At 40.7% G+C, this 25,108-nt stretch overlaps 2 protein-coding genes across 7 annotated transcripts in view; one reads left to right on the top strand and one right to left on the bottom strand.

Moving 5' to 3' along the window:
• Window positions 1–24,423, bottom strand: asnsd1 (asparagine synthetase domain containing 1). Of its 2 annotated transcripts, XM_078228550.1 has the most exons (5): window positions 22,942–24,399; window positions 16,861–17,042; window positions 15,394–15,624; window positions 6,618–6,710; window positions 1–1,285 (listed from the first exon to the last, which is right to left on the bottom strand). In XM_078228550.1, the coding sequence occupies exons 1-4, from the start codon at window positions 24,397–24,399 to the stop codon at window positions 6,695–6,697; spliced, it is 1,887 nt and encodes a 628-aa protein (XP_078084676.1). In that variant the 3' UTR covers window positions 1–1,285; window positions 6,618–6,694. The 2 variants fall into 2 exon arrangements, with proteins under 2 accessions (XP_078084676.1, XP_078084675.1); XM_078228549.1 differs by lacking the exons at window positions 1–1,285; window positions 6,618–6,710 and having other exon boundaries at window positions 13,215–15,624; window positions 22,942–24,423.
• LOC144503752 (glucose-1-phosphate thymidylyltransferase) overlaps window positions 1–24,838 on the top strand; it is a 28,125-nt gene extending 3,287 nt beyond the window's left edge. The window contains exons 2-10 of one of the 5 annotated variants that reach the window (XM_078228553.1): window positions 78–297; window positions 1,737–1,826; window positions 3,068–3,147; window positions 6,518–6,633; window positions 6,717–6,814; window positions 7,365–7,433; window positions 11,139–11,197; window positions 11,277–11,298; window positions 15,449–16,550. In XM_078228553.1, the coding sequence (XP_078084679.1) occupies window positions 78–297; window positions 1,737–1,826; window positions 3,068–3,147; window positions 6,518–6,633; window positions 6,717–6,814; window positions 7,365–7,433; window positions 11,139–11,197; window positions 11,277–11,298; window positions 15,449–15,493 (799 nt within the window). In that variant the 3' untranslated portion in view covers window positions 15,494–16,550. Of the gene's footprint in view, window positions 1–77; window positions 298–1,736; window positions 1,827–3,067; window positions 3,148–6,517; window positions 6,634–6,716; window positions 6,815–7,364; window positions 7,434–11,138; window positions 11,198–11,276; window positions 12,524–15,448; window positions 16,551–23,332 lie in introns of those variants that run through there. The other 4 variants (XM_078228555.1, XM_078228556.1, XM_078228557.1 and 1 more) reach the window with 4 other exon arrangements.
• Window positions 24,839–25,108: the final 270 nt, after the last annotated feature.

Here is a 25,108-nt window from a genome sequence, read left to right as displayed (position 1 = left end):
AAGTAAGAAAAAAAGACATTGTTTAATATATTGGTAACATCACATAATGGCTAAGCTTTAATTTTTTTCTCCAACAGGATATACTGCACAGAAAGTATTGATATTATGAAGGCTATTATTCTGGCTGCTGGCTATGGAACAAGGTTCAATCGTGATCTACAGCATGATACCAGTGGAGATTTCAAGCATCTCTGCGGCATCCCCAAGCCCCTTCTACCAGTAGGAAATAAGGCACTTATCAGTCACTGGATGGCAGCAATAGAAAAGATCAACTTTATTGATGCAGTTTACGTTATTGTATGTTTACATTTTGGTCTCTCCTTCAATTTAAATTGTGTTAAGTGCCTCCTAATTCTGTCCTGGACTTGGATATACAGGGCATAATTTCAAAACATTGCAGATGACACAAATCTTGAATAAGGCTTTTGTATAAGTAAATGAGGAGAGACAGTTTCAAACAGTAGGAGTCAGTAACCAGAGGATACAAAATATGGTAATTGGCAAAAGAGCCAAAGAGAAAAGTTAATAATTTGCAGTGCACTGTGTGAAATGGAGGTGGAAGCAGTTTTATTAATTATTTTCTGAAGAAAGTTGGGTAAATGTGTAGAAAGTCTGTAGGGCTTTGGGAAAAGAGCAGTGGAGTGAGACAGATGGGATAACTCTCTCAAAGACCGGCACAGGCACAGTGATCCAGATGCCCTCATTGTGTGGTTTACCATTCTTTGATTCTAATTGCTTCTCTATTTTTACATTTTTGATATTGGTATAAAATTGAGACAGAAAACTTGGTGTGACAGCTTTAATGCTATTTTGTAGATTTTCTTCTGTGTGTTGGTGCTGGAATTTTGCCCTCGGACTATGTAGAAGTTAATATTTTTTTAAACTGAACAGAAAAAGGAGACCCAAGTGCCTGACTTTTAACACACCACTTCCAAATACCTTAGTGCAGCTAGCCGTGTAGTTTTATTATTGAGTGATACCACACTAAGTTGAAAAAAAATTATCAAACAAAAGAGGCCTTGAGCCTCTTGTCTCAAGTACTATATTAGAATTCATAGAGATTTTGTTTTGCATTTTAAGATTTTATTATCATATGACTTTTGTCACAGGCTTGAAATACAATTATAAGAGTATTAGCAATAATTTTGTACTTAAAGACATATACGTTGAATGGTGAGGAAGAACGCGACCCGTTCTTTCTTCTTTGATTATTCCAAATGAAAATTCTTAAAGAGCATCACGGATGTAATTCCCAGTAAAGCTAGTCTTCTCATTCACCAGTCCACTGGGAAGAAAACAGATGTCTGAGGCATAGGTTTAAGGTGAGAGGGGAGAGATACAAAAGGGTCCAGAGGGGAAATTTTTTCAGAGGGTGGTGAGTGTCTGGAACAAGCTGCCAGAGATGGTAGTAGAGGTGGGTACAATTTTGTCTTTTCAAAGGCATTTAGACAGTTACATGGGTAAGATGGGTATAGAGGGATATGGGCCAAACTAGGGCAATTGGGACCAGCTTAGTGGTTTAAAAAAAAGGGTGGCATGGACAAGTTGGGCCGAAGGGTTTGTTTCCATGTTGTAAATCTCGATGACTCTATGACCTCTATAAATGTTGATTTAAGACAGAAAGAAAAACTAAACTTGTACAGCTTAAATCTGTTTTCATTTTTTTTACAAAAATTTGTCAATTGTAAACTCTCCCAGTTATGTTAATAATCAGTAACCTAAGGTAATCCTTGCAGACAAATGATCTTTATTATGTGAAGTTTGAAGACTGGGCAAAGGAGTTCCGACTAGTTAAACTTCTAAATGATGGAACAAGAACCAATGAGGTAGGTGCCCAAATTTCAATAGCCCAGATATGTAATGTATAAATTAGAACTATCACTTTCAGTAAGATTAGATCACTAGTGAAAACTACAATTAATTTCCAGACACAGTTAAACTTCAACTAGTTACCATTGTTATGGATAATTGCATGGTAAAAGTGCAATATTTTTGTTTTGAAAATGTACGTACAGGATGCGAAGCAAAATGCTTTATTAATACAAGATCTGTATATGCTATTGTTCATTGTAGTTTCCAAGTTTATTCCATACTAATGTACAAGTCGGGCTGATAGAACATTAAAAAACTGTAATAGATCATGGTGGTCAGATTAATTCAGATAAATTGAGATTAAACCAAAAGCGGTTGATTGATGTCATTTGAGGCATCAATTAATACTGTCTTAAAACACATTCCTATATTGTATTAGTGTCATTTCCTGATGTAGGAATTGGTGGTTCTATCAAATGACATGGTTTAATCTTACTGTCCAAAAAAACTGAATGTAGTATTTGTGAACCTGTTGGTTACTGAATGCAAAAGGAAGATTTTAAAAAAATCATTGTAATGAAGTAAGAAATGCTGACCTAAGTCCTGGGTTCTTTTAAATGGTTCTATAAAGCAGCCAAAAGAAGAATTTAACAAGAATTTTGCTAAACCCCAATCAAAGTTATTGTGCAGGAAATCTTTCATTGAAGTCTCGGATTTGGAAAGGAGGTGAAGACGGTTGTTTCCATTTGTATAGAATTTTAATTTATTAACTGCGGAATTTTATTTTATCCACGGTGGCAGAGTGGCTAGCACTGCTGCCTCTCAGCTCCAGGGAGCTGGGTTTGATTCCTGGCTTGGGTCACCGTCTGTGTGGAGTTTGCACGTTCTCCCCATGCCTGCCTGAGTTTCCTCCGGGTGCTCCAGTTTCCTCCCACACTCCAAAGATGTGTGGGTTAGGTGGATTGGCCATACTAAATTGCCCCTTAGTGTCAGGGGCTAGCTAGGGTAAATGCATGGGGTTATAGGGATAAGGCCTGGGTGGGATTGTGGTCAGTGCAGACTCAATGGGCAAAATGGCCTCATTCTGCACTGTAGGATTCTATGAACTTCTATGAACTGACCTATATGCATTTAAAATGTGGAGAATAAAATAGTTTATATTGTACACCTACTTTACAGACAGAGTCATTTAAAGTTAAGCAAAAGCCATAATTCAGTGATCAGATCAGCTTAAAAATATTTTTGTTTTCCACAGGAACGGTTGGGTGCTATTACTTGTCTGCAGCTTGCCATTACTCAGTTTAACATCAATGATCATGTATTGGTCCTAGGCGGGTAAGCAACAATGTAAATAGTAAAGGATATAAGAAAAGCAAGAAAGATTTTAAAATAGGGAAAATTGGTAACATGTACAGAATTTCTAAGTTTGTAGCATGTACAAAAATGTGTATAGTAAATTAAAAAGAAACTTTTGAATAGAAAAGACATTCATTTTAAATTCAACTGTCTAGTAGCTTTAAGAAATCTAAATAGTTAATTTTATTTTGCTTTTCCAGATTTTGTTCGGTCTTAATCTGACAAGTCTTCAAATCTTCATTTTCTTTTTGAAGTCTGCCAATGCCTTCACTTCTGCCAATATTCTGAATTACAGCACCAAATCTGAGACGATTAGTCTCTAGTAGTTTATAGTCAATTTCTTTTGGAGCAAGCAGAAACCTTAACACTTTCTTTTAAGTGTATTTGTGAATACAACGGATAAATTGAGATTCCCATTGCTTGGTGAAATGAAATCAAGGAGCATAAATTTAGGATTAATACATAAGAAATGAGTGGTTAGGAGAAATGTTGTTATGTAAAGCATCATTTGAATATAGGTTGCTTTCGCATAATTGAATATTGAAACCAAGTCTATCATTTAATTTAGGATTAAATGAAGAGGAAAACTAATAGAGTAAGGAGAAAGTACAGGGATTGGATAGCTCTGAAGTGGATGGTAGGTCCTGCTGAATGGTCTCTTACATTGAAATCTCTATAACCTCCCTCTCTTGGGGGATAAGTCATTTATGCAGAGATCTTAACTTGCAGTTCCATAGTGCTTTGAACGATATCTTAAATTTCTTCAGAAGCATATTAAAAAAATGAAAGGATGTAGAGGAAATATTCAGGTGGTATCAAACGCTATCCAAAGAGAGAGGTTTTAAAGGTAGAGAGGAAGTGGAATGTCAGAAATGAAGAGACAGAAAGGCTGTCAGGGAGCAAATTCCAAAGCATGGACCCCCAGGGCTGTTATTACAAATATACAGGTTAGGAGCAGGAATAGGCCATTCAGCCCATCGAGCCTGCTCTTCCACTTGATAAGATGGCTGATCTGATTGTGGCCTCAATTACACGTTCCTGTACCCTATATCCTTTGACTCTAGTGTCAGTCAAGAAACTACCTAGCACAGCCTTAAAACATTCAATAACCCTGCTTCCATCACTCTCACCCTGTAAGAGAAGACTTCCTCCTCATCTTCGTCTTAAATGGGCGAACCCTCATTTTTAAATTGTGACCCCTTATTCGAGTCTCTACCACAAAGGGAAACATCTTCTCAGGATTCACCCTGTCAAGTCCCCTTCAGGATCTTGTATATTTCAATAAAATAACCATTCATTCTTCTGAACTCAATGGATACAGACTCAACCTGTCCCAAGTTTTCCTTATACCCTCCAACCCTGGAATCAGTCAAGTGAATTGTTAACGCAATTATATTCTTCCTTAAATAAGGTGACCAAAACTCCAGATGTGGTCTCACCTAAGGTACGATGTAGCAAAACTTCCCTACTTTTATATTCCATTCTCCTCGCAATAAATGACAACATTCCATTTGCCTTCCTAATCACCTGCTGTACCTCATACTAACTTTTTGTGATTCATGTACCAGGACATCCAGTACCTGCTGCTCTGTAGAGTTTTTTTGTACCTTTTGGCACTTTATTCATAATCAAAAAAAGCCAATCAAGTCTAATCAGAGTCCCCACATGAGGGACAAACCAGATCCAAGCTGTTAAGATATACATTCCATCTTGTGTTTGATCAAAACAAAATCCAAGCTGACAGGATGAGGCATTACACCCCCTCTCAGGCTTGATCTGAGCTTCATCTTGGCCAAAAGGCCGATTTGGCTTTGAAAAAAATTGCATCAGGTAAAGTCTCAGTTTAACCTCATTGGTCACCCTGATCCTTACTCTACCCAGGGAAAACCATGATCGTTAGTGAGAGCATACCCCATGTGCAATGGGCTAGCCATTGCCTGATCATGGTTTCACCCCTGCCAGGTAGAGTTGTGCAATCTCTCTTCAATTGAATAATATGGTACATTCCTATTCTCCCTGCTAAAGTGGACAAAATCACATTTTCCCACATTATACTCCAACTGCCATTTTTTTTGCCTACACAATTAACCTATCTGTATCCCTTTGCAGACTCCTTATGTCCTCTTCAAAACTTACTCTCTCATCTATTTTTGTGTCTTCAGCAAATTTAGTAATTGTTCATTTGGTCCCTTCACCCAAGTCATTGATACAGATTGGAAATAGTTAATGCACATTACTGATTCCTGTGGCACACTACTCATTACATCTTGCCAACTGAAAAATGACACATTATGCCTCCTCTGTTTCTTGTTAGCTAACCAATCCTCTATCCATGCTAATGTTACCCTCTACACCAAGGGCTCTTATTTTCTGTAGTAACCTTTGATGTAACACCTGGTCAAATGCCTTAAATATTTGCCACTGCATCTCATACTGAGATGTATGTTAATTTGTAAAACTCCTTAAATGTTTGCCACTGCATGTCTACTGACTTGTAGGTTAATCTAATTTCCAAGTTCACCTTAGCAAGCCCCGTCTTCATACTCTTAGAATTGTCTTTATTTAGCTTAAAACACTTGTCTTAGACAAACTCTTCTGTTCCTTATCAAATGTGAAATTCAATCATGTTATGATCACTGTTACCTAGGGACAGGTGCCTTTACTATGAGGTTATTAATTAATCCTGTCTAGCACCACAGCTAGCAATGGTGCATGCATAAGAAGATCAGAATCTGAGCAATAGAGGTGGGGGAATTGTAGAGAGGGAGGATGGAAAAGGAGGAAGCCCAGAGAAATTTAAACACATACTGGAGGGAACGGGAGAACAAAGATACACTAAAAGTCAGCAAAGATAGGGGTGATGGATGAATTGGACTTGGTGAGTTAGGATACAGGTGGCAGAGTTTAGAATGAGCTGGAATTTTAGGGAGGGTGGAAAAAGGGAGAGATTTGCAACTGTTGAGTCTAGAGGTGAACACAGTAAGAAGTCTCACAACACCAAGTTAAAGTCCCAACAGGTTTATTTGGTAGCAAATACCATAAGCTTTCGGAGCGCTGCTCCTTCGTCAGATGGAGTAGAAATGTGAAAAGTGCACATTTCCACTCCATCTGACGAAGGAGCAGCGCTCCGAAAGCTTATGGTATTTGCTACCAAATAAACCTGTTGGACTTTAACCTGGTGTTGTGAGACTTCTTACTGTGTTCACCCCAGTCCAACGCCGGCATCTCCACATCGAGTCTAGAGGTGTCATTGGTATACTATTGTATATTGAACCTGCTTCATTGAAAAGAGTTCTAATAGCTTTCTGTGTGTTTTGATTACCACTTTGACAATATTTATTTTTCTCAGAGACACTCTGTTCTATGAAGACTTCAGCCTATCTGATGTCCTTGCACAATTTACTGAGCTGCAGAGTACTGATTGTGACAGCAGTTTAGTTTTGGCTTACCAATGCAAAGATGAAGGTTAGTCCAAAATTTATTGCAGGCTCCGTTCTTTTTTGAACTGATCTTTGGTGAAAACAATCTAATGTAACTTCTCTCTGCAGAAACGACAAAGTTTGGCATTTTAGAAATTGATGAAAACTTCAAAGTCATTGCATTTAAAGAAAAACCCAGCCCTACTGAAACAACTTCTCGCAGAGCTGTAAGATTTTTATTTTTCCTTTGACTTTTCCTGACTGCCTTTTAAAAAAAAAAATCTAATATGGGAACCAGTTACTTCAAAAGTATTACTTTAAACTGAAGCAAAGTCTTGCTGTACTGAAGTAACTTATTCCAATACTTCCTTTTGGACAAATTGTTTTGCACGCTAAATACTATTTGTATGGGGTGGCATGGTGGCACAGTGGTTAGCACTGCTACCTCACAGCTCCAGGGATCTGGGTTCGATTCCCGGCTTGGGTCACTATCTGTGCAGAGTCTGCACGTTCTCCCCGTGTCTGTGTGGGTTTCCTCCGGATGCTCCAGTTTCCTCCTACAGCCTGAAAGACATGCTGGTTAGGTGCATTGGCCATGCTAAATTCTCCCTCAGTGTACCTGAGCAGGCGCCAGAGTGTGGCGATGAGGGGATTTTCACAGGAACTTCATTGCAGTGTTAATGTAAGCCTCCTTGTGGCACTAATAAATAAACTTTAAAAAACTAATACTAATCGAAACTAAGATGTCAGTATATTCTTCAATTTTCTGTTTTTCAGTGTCCATGCTTCTATATATACTCAAAAAATACAATTCCTTTAATTGCAAACTTTCTTCAAGAAAAGCAGGTGAGTGTTGTTAGCATTTTAAAAATTCTTTCATGGTCTGTTTGTGTCACTGGCTAAGCCAGCATTTATTGTCCAAACCTTGTTGGCCTTGAGAAGGTGGTGGTGAGCCACCTTCTTAAATCACTGCCCATGTAGGCACACCCACAGTGCTGTTAGGAAGGGAATTCCAGGATTTTGACCTAGTGACACTGAAGGAAAGACCCGTCACCGGGATTGTCCGGTCCTGCTGAAAGGCGATGGACTTCTGGCTGTGCCGTTGAAACTCCTGAAGCAAGTCCTGCCATGATGGAGCCTAAATCCCAGCCATAGTTCCAAGTCAGGATACCACATGGCTTGGCAGGTGGTGATGTCCCAATGCATCTTCTGTCCTTATCCTTCCAGAGGTCACGGGTTTGAAAGGTGTGGTTGAAGGTGCCTTATGAGTTTCTGCAGTGCATTTTGTCGGTGGTACACAATGCCATTGCGTGTTGGCGTTGGGAGGAGTGGATGTTGGAGGTGGTGGATGGGGTGCCAATCAAGTGTGCAGCTTGTCCTGGGCAGTGTCAAAATTCCTAAGTGCTGTTGGAGCTCCAGTCATCCAGGCAAGTGGAATGTATTCCATCACACTCCTTATTTGTAGATGATGGACAGACTTTGGAGAGTGAAGAGGTGAATTACTTTCCACAGAATTCCCAGCCTCTGAACTCTCCTCACCACAGTATTTTTGTTTGGTTCAGTTCAGTTTCTGGTAAGTGGTAACCTCCAGAATGTTTATAGGTATTCGATGATGGTAATGCGATTAAATGTCGTGTGGAGATGGTTTGATTATCTCTTGCGGGGGATGGTTGATGTCTGGCACTTTTGTGGCACAAATGTTACTTTCAGGCTTGATGTCCAGGTCTTGCTGCATATGGACATGCAATGCTTCAGTGAGGAGTTGCAAATGGTGCTGTACATTGCACAATCATCAGCAATCACCCCGGCTTCTGAACTTATGTTGGAGGGAAGTTCATTGTTGAAGCAGCTGAAAGTGATTCGGCCTAGGACACTGCTCTGAAGAACTCCTGCAGCAATATTCTGGGCCTTCAACAACCACAATCCCATCTTTATTTGTGCTAGCTATGACTCCAAGCAGAGAGTCAACCCCCCCCCCCCCCCCCGATTCCCATTGACTCCAGTTTCGCCAGGGCTCCTTGATATCACGTTCTGTCAAATATGCCTTTAATTCAAGGGCGGTGAATCTCAGCTCACCTCTTCAATTCAGCTCTTTAGTCCATGTGTTGAATCAAGGCTGTAATGAGGTCAGGAACTGAGTGACCCTGGCAGAACTGAGCGTTAGTGAGCAGTTTATTGCTAAGTGCCACTTGCTGGCACTGTCAAAGCTACCATCCAGCGGTTTGGTGATGAATGAGAGTAGATTAATGGGGCAGTAATTGACCAGGTTGGATTAATCCTGTTTTTTTGAGGACAAGATGTAATTGGGCAATTTTCCACAATGCCAGTATTATAGCTGCCCTGGAACAGCTTGGCTAGCAGTGCTGGAGCACATATTCAGTACTATTACCAGAATGTTGCCAGGGCTCACGGCCTTTGCAATATCTAGTGCCTTCAGCTGTTTCTTGATATCACATGGAGTGAGTTGGCTGTTGGATCATCCACTTGGCCCTTCCTGTTTAAGATGGTTGCAAATGCTTCAGTTTTGTCTTTTGTGCTTTGCTTCATCTTCATTGAGGATGGGAATATTTGGAGCTTCCTCCTCCATTGTCCACCACCATTCACGATTGGACACGGCAGCATTGCTAAGCTTAGACCGGATCCATTGGCTTTGAGATCACTTAGCTCTGTCTATTGCATGCTGCTTGTGCTGTTTGGTTTGCATATAGTCCTGCATTGTAGCTTTACCAGGTTAACGACTCATTTTTAGGTATGCCTGGTGCTACTCCTGGCATGCCCACCTGCACTCTTCAATGAACCCCCATTGTTGATTCCCTGGCTTGATGGTAGTGATAGAATGGGAGGTGTGCGGGACCACGAGGCTACAGATTGTAGTTATATACAATTGTCCTGCTGATAGATCCCTACAGTGCAGAAGGAGGCCATTCGGCCCATCGAGTCTGCACCGACTCTCCAACAGAGTAACCTACCCATGACTTATTCACATAACCCATGCATTTTCCCCTCTCATCCCCCCAACCTTGGGACACAAAAGGGCAATTTAGCATGGCCAATCCATCTAACCTGCACATCTTTGGACTGTGGGAGGAAACCTATGCAAACATGGGGAGAACGTGCAGACTCCACACAGACAGTGACCCAAGGCTGGAATTGAACCTGGGTCCCTGGCGCTGTGAGGCAGCAGTGCTAACTACTGTGCCACCTGATCGTCCACAATATTTCCTGGATGCCCAGTTTTGAGTTACTAGATCTGGTTGAAATCTGTCCCATTTAGCACCGTGCTAGTGCCACGCAACACAATGTGAAGACAGGACTTTGTCTCTACAGGGACTGTATGGTGACCACCCCTACCAATAACTGTCATGGACAAACGTCTATGTCAATGTCCAACAGGAAGATTGGTGAGGACGAGATCAACAGGTCTTTCCTTGTGCTGGTTTTCTCACCATCTGCCACAGCCCCAGCCTACCAGCTATGCCCTTTTAAGACTCAACCATCTTGGTGAAGAGTCACCTATCCAGAGTACATTCTGTGCCCTTGCCATCATCAGTGCTTCTTCCAAATGGTGTTCAATATGGAAGAGTACTGATTCAGGTGGGTGCAGTAGGTGGTAATCAGCAGGAGGTTTCATTGCCCCTTTTTGATCTGATATGAAACTCATGATTTGATATGATGAGACTCATTGGGTCCAGTCAATGTTGAGGATTCCCAGGGGAACTCCTCCCTATAGCACTGTATCCCCCACCTCTGGTGAGTCTGTCCTGCTGGTGGGACAGAACATATCCACGGGTGGTGACGATGATGTCTGGGACATTGTCTGTAAGGGTATGATTCCATGACTATGACTCTGTCAGACTGTTGCTTGACTGATCTGTGGGATAGCTCTCTCAACTTTGGCACAAGCTCCCAGAACCTCATAAGGAAGACTTTGCAGTGTTGACAGAGCTGGGTGTGTCATTGTCATTTGAACGATTAAGTTAAACTCTGCTTAAAAAAAAAGGCCTAATTAGTTTATTAGGTATTGTTACAACTGGATCAGAACTGTAAACATCAGGAACAATTAGCAAATTGATAAATAATTGTATCATGGAGTTGTTTATTCAGCATTTTATGCAAATTATAATTTTCTACATTATTTTACTGTCTCATTTTTAGGATTAAGTAATGGGTCATGTATACTTGTGATCAGTATTTCGTATTTAAATGTTCTGCTTTAATTCAGACTTCTAAAGCATGGATGCATATGGAAACAAAGAACTTGAATTATATAACATCTTCAAGAGACACAGCAGGTTTCAAATGTTTCACAGCCAATTAATTACTTCTGAAATATAGTCACTCTTGTAATAGAGCTAGGTTAAACAATATTGGAATTATACGCTTGGAGCAAATGTTCTGCAATCTGCTTGTAGTTGGTGACATTGGCATAAATTCATCCAGTTGGCCAATATACTATTTTTCTTTCATGCACTTTGCTTGGCACAACATAACGGTGTTTATTTTAGCAGCTTCTAAAAATACTATTTTAAAGAAAGGTTTCATTTTTGATAGAATTCACTCTTGGAAGAGAAGGATGCACCTGGCAATTTCTTATGTTGGGTCCAGTCAAGGTGAGAGATTGCTTCAAAGAACCATTGTTTTACTTTTAATTTTACGCCATTTGCTATTCATTTTCTTTCCCTGTTGCAGGAAACCAGTGTTTGTTCATCATGTAAGTGGTCGCTTTGATGTTGGAAATCTTCCATCTTATATTGACTGTATCAAATATTTCCAGAAGCATGGAGATGCAAAATGATTGGAAAACTGCAAGTCATTTGAATCAATGTTTTTAAAGATTTGTGAATGGACTTTATACAGTCCCTATATTCACTTCCTTTTTATTAATGCTTCTCAAGATGAACTGATTAATGGTGAAAACAAAGGAAAATCTCTGGAACCATGTGTCTAATCCCCAATATCCTATGATGACATAAGGTCCTGAATTACTGTTTTTTAAAAATACATTTCTATGACAGTAGGGTTGAGTGTACACTAGCCAGAAATGCAAAGCTGTAGATTTCTCATCTTGCTTAAATTGAAACTGGAATGTATTTCATTCACTAGATTAGTGGCAGTACAGCTACAACATAAGAGGAGTCTCATTAAGAAAATGACCTGCATAAAAGTTCAGGTATAGCATGGTTCTACAAGAAATATTAATTTTTTGAATGATGCAGCTGCAAGATGTTTGAAATCAATTCAGTAATTTATATGGAAGTTTCTTTAGGAATTCAGTGTTCAAATGCTTCATATTGAGAGAGCACACCGCAGTGGAATTTAGTTTGTATCGCTCCAGCAAAGAGCCCAGACATGACAGATTGAATAGTCTCCGTGTTTTTAAATTCTCACAGTTATAAGTCATCATTCAAAGTAGTGGTATAACTGTAAAAGTTTGAAAATAACTCGGCTTGTTAAATATTGCAATTATGAAATTACTTGAATTGAAGTGATAACATTTTGGCACTTATTACATGCCTCAATGACATCAATGCTAGTATTTTTAAGATTAAGTTCACTATTTGTAAACTTGTTAAGCTGAATTGAGTGGAAGAACTTTGAAATTGGAGTTTATTGTAGCATATCAAAAAAGTTAATTTTCTAATTTTAAGTAATCTTTTGTATCAAATGAACCAGTTGGTTTGGAAATTAAACCTTTGTAAATAAACTATTGAAATGAAGTGAAAAATGTTTTACCACTATTCAACATGCAAGGTAGTATGATGGAAGTGCCTATAATTTTTGTGCAGGAATTGGTAACATGCATGGGTACACCTTATCAAGGCTCAGGGCAAAAATACTTCAGAGCAGATAGATCTCATTTGTAGCTCTTATTGCTGCTTTTTCCCTCCAGTGTCTATTTGGCGTTGAAGCAAGTAAAATTCATGGATCTTAGTGCCAAATTTTGTATCTTTATTTTTCTAATATGTACAGTACATTTTTAGGTGCAATTTTGTTATTAGTTATATTATTGCTAAAATGTGACGCATGTTGCTGAAGCCTTTGGTCTTTCACTATTAGGACAAACCAAGAATGCCAGATTTCAAACAATTACAACAATTTATACTACGAGAAAAGAATGCCAACTGGCTGGCAAGTTGATTCTGGCTAAGGCTTTGGCATGGAGAAAGCAACAGGGAACTATAGGCTCCCTAAGCAAATCAAAAAAGGCGTACGGCTTGAACATGTTCCTTTTGTTTGCAAAGAACGGGTACCTGCGTATGGATATATGTCACCTGTAGCAAGTGTAGATGCCATGTTATGAGCTTGACTAATTATCTTAAATTGGTTGTTGGTGTAGCTATTAGTGTGCACAGGATTGTTCAAGTGCTTGCTGCCCAATCCCAGAATTTCATCTAACAGTAGACATTTAAGATAAAAACTGCGGATGCTGAAATCTGAAACAAAAACAGAAAATGCTGGAAAATATCAGCGCATCTGTGGAGAGAGAACAGAACAAGTCTGGATGAGTCTTCGTCAAGAGTCATCCAGACTCAACGTTAGCTCTGTTCTCTCTCCACAGATGTGGTCAGACATGCTGAGACTTTCCAGCATTTTCTGTTTTTGTAACATTTTGTTTTGGATTTTGCAAGTGTGGGCTGGTTGAGTATGGTTTCTACTCTGTCTACCATGAACAACAAGCTTGAAGCAAAAGTAGAGCGTAGAGCTATCATGATCAGATCATTGTTCATTCTTTATCATGCAAACTTGCGTAACCCACCACTCTGGGATCTAAAGTGCCCAGTCTACCTCAATTTGGAAAGGCAACATATCTCAAATACGAACAACAGAGTAAGCAAGCCATTTCACATTGCTCCTATGCAGTGAATATGCGAGAGGTATTTTCCACTAACAGGATGCTGCCGTCAATTCTGCCTAACACACACAATTGAGCAACTGTGTGTGTAAATTTCAATGCCATGTCATGTTAAATATATAAACTGTCCATCCCAACAATTGGCTGATTGGAACATACGTGTTCTTTTGAGATAAGTAGAAACAGCCACACTCAGCTAGCCTGTGCTTGCACAATCCAAAGCTAAACATCTACTTTCCGATGTGATTCCAGGATTGGGCAGCGTTTGCTGAACAATGCTGTGTGTGTCAAATGAGCTGCATTTCAAGCTCAACTATGTCTCCTAAAAGCAATATTCATATGAAGGGACCAGCTCTCTACAAACAACGCATATACTAAAGCTATATTCCTTTTTTGAAATACCTGGGAGCCTATAGGTAAGTCCCTGGTGCTTTCTCCATGGCAACACTCAACCAATAAGACTTGCCAACCAATCAGCACCCTTTTCTCCTATACTATAAATTGTTTGATAGCTTCGAAATTTAATATTCTTGCATTTGTCCTGATGCAAGGTGAAATGTTTTAGCAACATGCCTCTTTAACAATATTCAAGTTCTACTATCAAGCGACTATTTATATAAATTATTTTATAACATCTTTTCAAATCATCAAGGCCTAGCAATTCATACTTTCAGCATCTTTACTGCAGACTACTAACCAATATCCTATTGACAGCTCAATTTTAGAACAAGCACAAACAATTATATTTCTGGTGTGATGGATATTTAAACTGCTATTTGGAGTACTGAAAACATTTGTGGAGGCCTAGAGTAAATTCTGAAGCATTCCCAATTTCTGCAGGTTCTTTTAATACTTAACTGGAAATAAGAAATTATACTACACAAGAGTAACATCTCAATTAAATTACTGGATACCAAGGTGGAATCCTGTGCCTCCACCATGGTGAGTTTGGGGGCTAAAGGACATTTAATCGGTTGGAGGATGGCATGGGAGGGACAGGGCTAGAGGCTTTCTCATTCAAAGGCACTCAGTGCCCGATCAAGGGATCCTAGTTATTGCAGAGAGCCACTCCCCTGCCTTTGCTGCTGACTCAGAACCCCTTCTAGTATCACTCAACTGTCCCGGGCAATCCTAAGCTCTGTGTAGATGTAGTAGTAGAAGCAATCATTGTCTGCTGGACAATGCCACCAGAGAGTCAAGAGCTATTGGCTGCTGATTGGTCAGCAGCTTTTGGAGGACAAGAATTTTGCCCTGGGGGTCCTTGATATGTTGCCCAGTTAGGTGCCTGATTAACAGTTAATTTGGCAGACCTTCCTGAAAAGAGGCGATGTAGGACTCATGTCAACTGTCAGCGCCTCCATTAAATATTGCCACATGTTACTAGTTTTCAATAGGGACACCTGAACCATATTCTAGTTGTATGATTTGGTTTACTGTTGCTAATATAATCAAAATACTAAACCATCTTTAAAATATTTTAACATTGAATGCCTGATTCTAAGTTACATGAACTAAATGTACCTTTGTTCAGGAACAGATTTACACATTAGTCTTTAAGATCTTGGACTAATTTGTTGTCTGAATAAACAGACAGATTTCCAAAATTCTTATTATTTCCTGTATAAATTAGTCAGTTAAAGTGGTAATTGATATTTTGCAGTGCTCTGAATGGAAAACAACAAATTAATTGAATATGAAATGCAGAAGCATTTTTTTTACTTAAAATACTACAGAATGAGTAATTCCAAGATCTGAACTTCAACAGTGTACGGTACTCGTTTGATTGCATAATTATGTAAATGGTACAGAAATCCAAAGTAAGGCCCACAGCACCACACCTGTACTTCTTCTGGTTCTTTTATGTATCAGCATTAAATATTGTACCTTCATTAAAAGTGGCACTGAAGGACAAAATACAGCACAAATTCCTAATCCGGCAAGCTTTGCAATAACCTGTTACACTTATCAGAAGCCTTTTCTTTGTGGTTTTCCATCTTTGCAATTCTAGATCCAAATTGCATGGCTCTCTTTGGGAGAACAGCAGATGCAGTAAGGCCAAGTTCTTTTGCAGCCATTCGTAGAAGCAGTTTTTCGCCAATCCCTCGAGGCAAAGTCAAGTCTGCTTTCTCCCACACAGGAAGTTCATTCAGAAAAGAGACAACTTCTTCATCTAAAAAGGGAAATCTGAAATGACAAAAATATTTTTAAAAGTTTAGTACTTACATTCATGTAAGGTTCCTTCACCATTTATGTAAATTTTGTATTATCACTGCCCTCTTGCTTACCTGGCTCACAGCTCAATCTACAATGCTACCCCATGTTGTCAGTCAGGAGATGTCAGAGAGTGTCTTAGTGCAAACTGTTCTGTTCAGTTTTTCTTCCTAACACAGTCAGGTGCTGCAGTATGGCCTCAAAAGGTGTCCATCTCAACTCTATACCACAACTCACCTTTTTTTGAAATATTTGTTTACGGCATTTTGTATTCACAATGTCCAATCCTTAGGAAATGGAAATTCCATTGCGCTGTGTCAAGTACTATTGGACTGCTCGAAAAAGCCATGCTGCAGACAAGACTAAATTGAGAATACACAAAGTTTATTTCATCATGGCTGGTCCAACAAGCCCACAATGTCAGTGTTAAATTGCGACACTCCATTTTAACTATTGGGTGGTGAATATACTGAATGCAGTTTGGCTATGAATGTTCTGCATTTAATAATTTCGTGAATTTCTGTTGTCAGTTTAAGTAGCAATCCCTGTCCCGCTGACAACAAATAGTTTGTACAATGAGAAACTGATCAGACTAGAACTTTGGGTAATGTTAAACTTGAAATTCAGTCTGAACAGGTAATTGTGGTCAGGTTTTTGCTTTAGGTCTGTTTTGAGAATCCCAGCTAGATCGCTTGTGGGAGGAAGAGAAAACTAGCTTGAGGATTTTACTCCAGTGTTATTCAACTTTTCACAACACAGTAGAACAGCTGCAACAGTGATTTCCTGATTGGAGTGAGGAATGAGACATTTTCTCATTTTATGCCATCCCAATGTAAATATTATGATTGAATCAAAAAAATTAAGTGAGCAAATCCAAAATAAAAATCTACTGTACTACTGTGACTATTTCATTTCTCTCACACTATCCTTGACAGCATTACAAGAGGATTGTTGAATTAAGATTATTTGCAAAACGTTTAATTTGGAATCCTCAGCAGCTGCTCATGTAGCAGGCTTGCCTCTGAATGTATTTGGGCAGGATTAAATCTCGAGTTATATGCACATGGATGGCACTCAATCTTACTCTGCCTCATCTCTGAATCTTCAATTTTAGACTTAAGCTCTCTTCAGTTTACAACAAAATTTTATGGTAATGGTGAATTAAACTACATTTTAGTAATTCACAACACAAAATTAGCACAGACTTACCTTGCTTCTTTTCCATGGTCTCCAATGACTCGGTCATCTCGTCCAAGATTACGCGAGGAGATGCGACCAAGTTCCATGCCTAATTCTTTGACCAGGCCTTCAAAACCTGATGTTTTGTAGCAGACACGGTGACGGGAATAACCAGCAAGTTGTTCATCAGCTCCTATCCCAGTTAAAACCACCTAAAAACATATTAATATTGTTCATTCCTGAATCTTTGGCAATATTTAAATGATGTGGAGATGCCGGCGTTGGACTGGGGTAAACACAGTAAGAAGTTTAACAACACCAGGTTAAAGTCCAACAGGTTTATTTGGTAGCAAAAGCCACACAAGCTTTCGAGGCTCTGAGCCCCTTCTTCAGGTGAGTGGGAATTCTGTTCACAAACAGAACTTATAAGACACAGACTCAATTTACATGAATAATGGTTGGAATGCGAATACTTACAACTAATCCAGTCTTTAAGAAACAAAACAATGGGAGTGGAGAGAGCATCAAGACAGGCTAAAAAGATGTGTATTGTCTCCAGACAAGACAGCCAGTGAAACTCTGCAGGTCCACGCAACTGTGGGAGTTACAAATAGTGTGACATAAATTCTGATTCTAGGATCGCATGATAAAGACTCAGGAGGAAAAAAGCAGAAATATTTATGTGAAATAGTGTGACATAAACCCAATATCCCGGTTGAGGCCGTCCTTGTGTGTGCGGAACCTGGCTATCAGTTTCTGCTCCGCGACTCTGCGCTGTCGTGTGTCGCGAAGGCCGCCTTGGAGAACGCTTACCCGAATATCAGAGGCCGAATGCCCGTGACCGCTGAAGTGCTCCCCAACAGGAAGAGAACAGTCTTGCCTGGTGATTGTCGAGCGGTGTTCATTCATCCGTTGTCGCAGCGTCTGCATAGTTTCCCCAATGTACCATGCCTCGGGACATCCTTTCTTGCAGCGTATCAGGTAGACAACGTTGGCCGAGTTGCAAGAGTATGTACCGTGTACCTGGTGGATGGTGTTCTCACGTGAGATGATGGCATCTGTGTCGATGATCCGGCACGTCTTGCAGAGGTTGCTGTGGCAGGGTTGTGTGGTGTCTTGGTCACTGTTCTCCTGAAGGCTGGGTAGTTTGCTGCGGACAATGGTCTGTTTGAGGTTGTGCGGTTGTTTGAAGGCAAGAAGTGGGGGTGTGGGGATGGCCTTGGCGAGATGTTCGTCTTCATCAATGACATGTTGAAGGCTCCGGAGGAGATGCCGTAGCTTCTCCGCTCCGGGGAAGTACTGGACAACGAAGGGTACTCTGTCCACTGTGTCCCGTGTTTGTCTTCTGAGGAGGTCGGTGCGGTTTTTCGCTGTGGCGCGTTGGAACTGTTGATCAATGAGTCTAGCGCCATATCCTGTTCTTATGAGGGCATCTTTCAGCGTCTGGAGGTGTCTGTTGCGATCCTCCTCATCCGAGCAGATCCTGTGTATACGGAGGGCTTGTCCGTAGGGGATGGCTTCTTTAACGTGTTTAGGGTGGAAGCTGGAGAAGTGGAGCATCGTGAGGTTATCCGTGGGCTTGCGGTACAGTGAGGTGCTGAGGTGACCGTCCTTAATGGAGATGCGCGTGTCCAAGAATGCAACCGATTCCGGAGAGTAGTCTATGGTGAGCCTGATGGTGGGATGGAACTTGTTGATGTCATCATAGAGTTGTTTCAGTGATTGTTCACCATGAGTCCAAAGGAAGAAAATGTCATCGATGTATCTAGTGTATAGCATCGGTTGAAGGTCCCGTGCGGTGAAGAAGTCTTGTTCGAACCTGTGCATGAAGATGTTGGCATATTGAGGTGCAAATTTGGTCCCCATGGCTGTTCCGTGTGTCTGGATGAAGAACTGGTTGTTGAAGGTGAAGATATTGTGGTCCAGGATGAAGCGGATGAGATGTAAAATTGCATCTGGAAACTGGCAGTTGTTGGCGCTGAGCACTGAGGCCGTTGCAGCAATGCCATCGTCATGGGGGATGCTGGTGTAGAGTGCTGAGACATCCATTGTGACGAGGAGCGCTCCTGGTTCAACTGCTCCATGTGTGCCGAGTTTCTGTAGGAAGTCCGTCGTGTCGCGACAAAAGCTGGGGGTTCTTTGTACAATGGGTTTCAGGATGCCCTCGACATAGCCGGAGAGGTTCTCGCACAGGGTCCCATTGCCCGATACGATGGGACGGCCGGGTGTGTTTGCCTTGTGTATCTTCGGGAGGCAGTAGAGATCTCCAACGCGGGGAGTACGTGGGATGAGAGCACGGAGGGTGTTCTGAAGGTCCGGATCAAAGGTCTTGATCAGAGTGTTGAGTTGACGGGTGTGTTCTTTGGTCGGATCTGCAGGTAACTGTCTGTAGTGTTCCTCGTTGTTGAGTTGTCGGTACACTTCTTTGCAGTAATCCGTTCTGTTCAGTATGACGATGGCCCCTCCTTTGTCTGCTGGTTTGATGACAATGTTGCGGTTGGTCTTGAGAGCGTGGATGGCGTTACGTTGTGCTTGGGTGATGTTCGGGGCTGTCTTGTGAGTGCGGCTGATGAATTTGGTGTTGACGCACCTCCTGACGGCTTGGGCATACATGTCAAGTCGAGGGCAGCGGCCTTCCGGAGGAGTCCAATTCGACTCTTTCCTCTTCGGATGCACTGCGGATCTCTCTGTCGGCTGTTCCAGTTCATTGGCTGTCTCATTGTGTTCGTTGTTGGCCTCTTGGGGTTTGTGGAAGAACTCCCTCAGCCTCATTCGCCTGATGAATTCCTCTGTGTCTGCTGCGAGACTGATAGGGTCTATTTTGGTGGTGGGGCAAAAATTAAGCCCTCGGCTGAGAACTTCGATTTCATCTGGTTGAAGTGTGTAGTCGGACAAGTTGACAATGGACTTCCCTGCAGTGGGACTGTTTCCTACTGTGGTACCGGGGGAGGCTTGGTTGCTGCTGGTGGTGATGCCGAGTTTCTCAAGTTTCCTGTTCTTGGTGTGCATGTAGATGGTGTAGTTCCTTTGTCTCGTCTGCTTGGCAGAGTTTCGCAGCTGGTCTGCGTCCTGAGCGCAAGTTGAGAATATGGATTCGATCTTGGTTTCCAGGCTGCGGCGTTTGCTGTAGAGTTGGTGTATGAGGTGGTTGAGGAGGGTGAGAGAGGTGCGACGGCAAAGTCTCTCAGCGTAGTCTGTGTTATAGGTTGACCTGAGTGGGTTCGTGATCTGTAGTCCTTTCGGTATCTTGTCTGCTTTCTTGCATCTTTGTAGAAACTTGATGTCTGTGTCGATATGCGCGATCTTCTTGGCGATCCTCTCCACTTGGAGACACGGGACACAGTGGACAGAGTACCCTTCGTTGTCCAGTACTTCCCCGGAGCGGAGAAGCTACGGCATCTCCTCCGGAGCCTTCAACATGTCATTGATGAAGACGAACATCTCGCCAAGGCCATCCCCACACCCCCACTTCTTGCCTTCAAACAACCGCACAACCTCAAACAGACCATTGTCCGCAGCAAACTACCCAGCCTTCAGGAGAACAGTGACCAAGACACCACACAACCCTGCCACAGCAACCTCTGCAAGACGTGCCGGATCATCGACACAGATGCCATCATCTCACGTGAGAACACCATCCACCAGGTACACGGTACATACTCTTGCAACTCGGCCAACGTTGTCTACCTGATACGCTGCAAGAAAGGATGTCCCGAGGCATGGTACATTGGGGAAACTATGCAGACGCTGCGACAACGGATGAATGAACACCGCTCGACAATCACCAGGCAAGACTGTTCTCTTCCTGTTGGGGAGCACTTCAGCGGTCACGGGCATTCGGCCTCTGATATTCGGGTAAGCGTTCTCCAAGGCGGCCTTCGCGACACACGACAGCGCAGAGTCGCGGAGCAGAAACTGATAGCCAGGTTCCGCACACACAAGGACGGCCTCAACCGGGATATTGGGTTTATGTCACACTATTTCACATAAATATTTCTGCTTTTTTCCTCCTGAGTCTTTATCATGCGATCCTAGAATCAGAATTTATGTCACACTATTTGTAACTCCCACAGTTGCGTGGACCTGCAGAGTTTCACTGGCTGTCTTGTCTGGAGACAATACACATCTTTTTAGCCTGTCTTGATGCTCTCTCCACTCCCATTGTTTTGTTTCTTAAAGACTGGATTAGTTGTAAGTATTCGCATTCCAACCATTATTCATGTAAATTGAGTCTGTGTCTTATAAGTTCTGTTTGTGAACAGAATTCCCACTCACCTGAAGAAGGGGCTCAGAGCCTCGAAAGCTTGTGTGGCTTTTGCTACCAAATAAACCTGTTGGACTTTAACCTGGTGTTGTTAAACTTCTTACAATATTTAAATGCACAGTACTGTCTCCGACTTATTTACTCTGAACAGTCAAGCAACCTCTCCTTTTACATAGTGCAGGATAAAAAGAGCACTTAAATTTTGGGTATTGAGACTTCAGATGACAAAATATTGTATTGAAATTTTAGATTAATATATTTTCGAATAATTGAGGAACGTGCAGCTTCTTAATGGAATAAGGCCAACTTTGAAAACTATTTGTATAACTGATGGAAAGTGGAGATGTATGGGGTACATGATTTTTTTTATTACAAAAATTGTTTTTTTGAGGAAGATATTATGGACAGAGATAAATATGGATGGGGTGTTGTGCCTTCTGGGGGAAAAAAAAGAGGTTGGTCCTGAGGTGTTTCAATATAATATGCCTTGCGTTAGGTGAGAAATGTGGGGAACATAGTAACTAAGAGTCGATTAGAGAAAATCAAGTTCTTTGTACTGGCAGCAGTGCAAGTATGCTAGCATTCAACACAAGGGAACCTTTGTAAATTGAGAAATACTAACAATTTTACACTGGAGGGTGCAGCGAGGGTAACCCTTTACAGAAAGAGAAAATTCAGCAAGTGACCTGTTAGTGTAATTCAAAATCCCGCAACAGCTTTATATCTACTGTATTTGGATGTATAAAAGTCAATCACATGTAAAGTTCAACCCCATGATTTGTGGCCCAAAAATCCATAACTTTTCATACTCCTTGTGTAGAAGTTGACTCTAGTGCTTCAGGGATCAAGTGTTTCAAGGATCAAAGCCCCAAAATTTCAGAACTGAAATATAATCCTGGAGATTCAAGGAATTTGATTTCATTGTAAATGTATAAATATTAATGAAAACGAGTGGTAAGCAATGTATTTGTTTTTATTTGTTCAAGTTATTTAAGTAAACATTATATTGATAATTATGAATTTTTTGGTATGTTAGCTTTTACTTTACTCCATTGCGACGGTCTTTTTGGGATTTCTCTTGGGGCCCAAATCATGTCAATCCCTACAAAATCATTAGGCTAAAAGTCATGGGGTCAGTTTTACACAGTCTAAAAAAAGTCCCAAAAATTTGGCTTTTACACAAGAACATAGGATATGTACTTTCACAGGACTAAAGCTTTTCTTTCAAACAAAGATGAGGGAAGAATAACAGGTTTACCACAAGGAGGGTCATTGCCAATTCATTTGCCCTGCATTGTGGCCGACGGCAAGGCCTGCAGCAAGATGGTCACGATGGTCGTAGAATTAGATTAATTTAGCATCGTGGATGCCTGCGTGGAAAGAGGAAATTTTTAACTGCTCCTCCCAAAAATAAACTCAAGGAGAACTTGGGACAGAAGGTGTAATTCTTATAATCTGCTTAATCACTCAATGTGGACAGATCACACTGGAAATCTATCAGCGTAATGACAATAGAGCTCTGTGCACAATAATATTAGAGGGAACCATTTTACTCCAGACCGGCTCGTGCATCTGTCAGTTTAATTGTGAGGGTCTCACTTGAGTTTAGGATTAGTTTGTTCAAAGGAATGTAAATTCCCTTAATGATGTGGAATACATAAGAAAGAATGTTTTCCATGGAGGGCTCTTGTCTTCGCCGTTGCTTTCTATTTGACTGATAATTTAAACAGCACACAAAAAGATGTGTGCTATGATTTTATTTTCAGGGAAGTGTTTGCAATGGATGCATAGATATTTTATACATTCCAAATGGTGGGTGAAAATATTCATTTAGGGTTAATACGCACCTTTGCAGTGCTGATGAATGGTTGAATTTCTCCATTACTGGTGTTGGTACCAATACCTCTTGCAGCAAACCACACTGCACAGCCGATGCTGTCATCCAGTACTGTGTCCAACGGTTGCACTAAATGACTAATCCACTGTTGTCTCATTTCCTTCAGTTCTTCTAATGTGATATTGATTTCTATAAAATTCCATTTTCTGTTAGGGTTTAAAATTTGCAACTCTTTTAAGCCTGACAGTCCAGTGATTCGGTCAGGCACATTAAAAACAGTTGTCTTTTTAATGGTACCATTGTCACATTCTAGAGTTTCCTCTTCATGTGTGCTGCAAGCATTGCTTTTCTTCTTTTGTTTTGTTGAGGTCTTCTGTCTTTTCTGTTCTTGCTGCTTAAAGGCTACATTCAATAGATCAATAGGTTCATCTGGTGGAATATGATGGTCAGCCAAGGCAGAAAGAACCATTGAATCAACACCTCCGGAAAAGAGAATGGCAACTTTTGCTTCATCAGAAACTGTGAGCTGATCTGAACAGTTGGGGTGATTTTGACATCTTGGCAAGAAAAGCACTCGCCGTCTAACAGATTCACTCAAAACGTTGATAAACTGATGAACTATTTTTTTCTTGTGGTTATCTGAAAGAAAAATCTCAATATTTGCTGAAGATGTTTCACATTTCGCAGTATCAGTACATGACTCTGGCATGCTGCAATTCATAGGCGTAATGGGTGCTGTGGGGAATAGTTTTGATTCATTCAAAAACACAGAAACAAAATTAGGCAGCTTTTCAGTGAACTGAGCTTCGTCACCTAAATGGAGAGTCTTGAATTCATATTCAGTGCACCTATGTTTCCATGGATACCATGATATTGTGAATGATTTAGCACTAGTCTGTTTCTGGAGGTCAATTTTGTAAAGTCCACATGCTGGTACTTCCTGCCAGGGAACACGTACACATTCTGGAACAGAAGTGCTCACTGATGTAAGAGTAAGGCAGAGGTTTTCTTCATTCCTAAACTGCCACAGTAAACTACGCCGACCAAAAAAGTCTCGACCAAACCACAAGCAGTGACTGGATGGTTGGTAGTATATAAAAGCCCATGGTCCCCGAATAGAAGAAAAGACTGACAGAATGGATTCTTCACTCTGACACGAAGATAACTGCTGAAGAATAATCTGAGTATCATTGCTTTCAGGTCCAATTTCAATTCCTCCAAACACCTCCCCGTTCCAAAGCAGAAGGTTTCCTCGAGCATCCTGCGTGGGTTGAGTGTTTAGGCAACCTCTCATGTGAAGCACATGACCAGAGAAAAATACATTATAGCCCATCTCAGGCACTTCTCTGGATAACTGTTGACTATGGTTAGGACCTCGCCGTTGTAGACGTTCAAGCATATCCTTTGCCAAAACACCAGAACCATTGTTCTGAGGGGCTAAAACTAATATACAACAAATGCCACACATTGTCTGCTTTTAAATTTACCCATCAAACTCAACCAATAAGAAATAGTGACCTTGATGTTAGTTACTTATTCATTTTTTCCAGAGTTTTCTAATTCCTGGTATTCTTTCTTCATCTCATCAAGGGCGCCTGTAAAAATAGTGGTTATTAGATTCGTTGGATGGTATAACCTATAACAAAGGAACACACTGAAATAAATGCTTTCACAGCAATTTTATTACTAAAAGGAACAAAATTGATTTCAGTTTCCTAAAGATTTGAAGGTGAAGAATCCTCAAGTAAAAAATTACTGCAGAAAACAAACTGCTGTCTTAGTCAATCTTTTAGAAATATGGAAGAATAAGCAAATCACAGGCAAAAAGCTTGGATAGTGTATGAATAGACAATTCTGTATGTCTCGTTATGATACATTTGTTGAACATGAGAATAAAAGTGTTTATCAAATATTCTAGTAATTACCTTGTTTCACTTATCTAGATATTTAAGCTATTATGCAGTCCTTTCAGAAATGTAATACAATTTCTAAAAATTGAAACTAGAACATAAATTTTCATTAAGTATATTATTACTAGTTTCAATTTAGTGCCATCATCAGGATTCAGAACTATGATCGAATAATCCCATGACTGTAGTAAATTTCAGAGTTTCTCTGTCATTGTGTTAATTATCAACTCAAGATTGGACACGACAGTGATTGAGAGATAGTCACTT

This window comes from Mustelus asterias, chromosome 14 (genome assembly GCF_964213995.1).
Source record: "Mustelus asterias chromosome 14, sMusAst1.hap1.1, whole genome shotgun sequence".
Classification (NCBI taxonomy): domain Eukaryota; kingdom Metazoa; phylum Chordata; class Chondrichthyes; order Carcharhiniformes; family Triakidae; genus Mustelus; species Mustelus asterias.
This window is presented reverse-complemented; position numbering and strand designations above follow the sequence as displayed.

What these genes read in the sequence shown, in the direction of transcription:
- asnsd1 (XM_078228549.1), bottom strand. Translation starts at nt 24,399, where the DNA reads ATGTGTGGCATTTGTTGTATATTAGTTTTAGCCCCTCAGAACAATGGT. An exon ending in CATTCATCAGCACTGCAAAG is followed by an intron (nt 17,043 to 22,941) that starts GTGCGTATTAAC and finishes ATATGTTTTTAG; the next exon opens with GTGGTTTTAACTGGGATAGG. An exon ending in GACCATGGAAAAGAAGCAAG is followed by an intron (nt 15,625 to 16,860) that starts GTAAGTCTGTGC and finishes TTGTCATTTCAG; the next exon opens with ATTTCCCTTTTTAGATGAAG.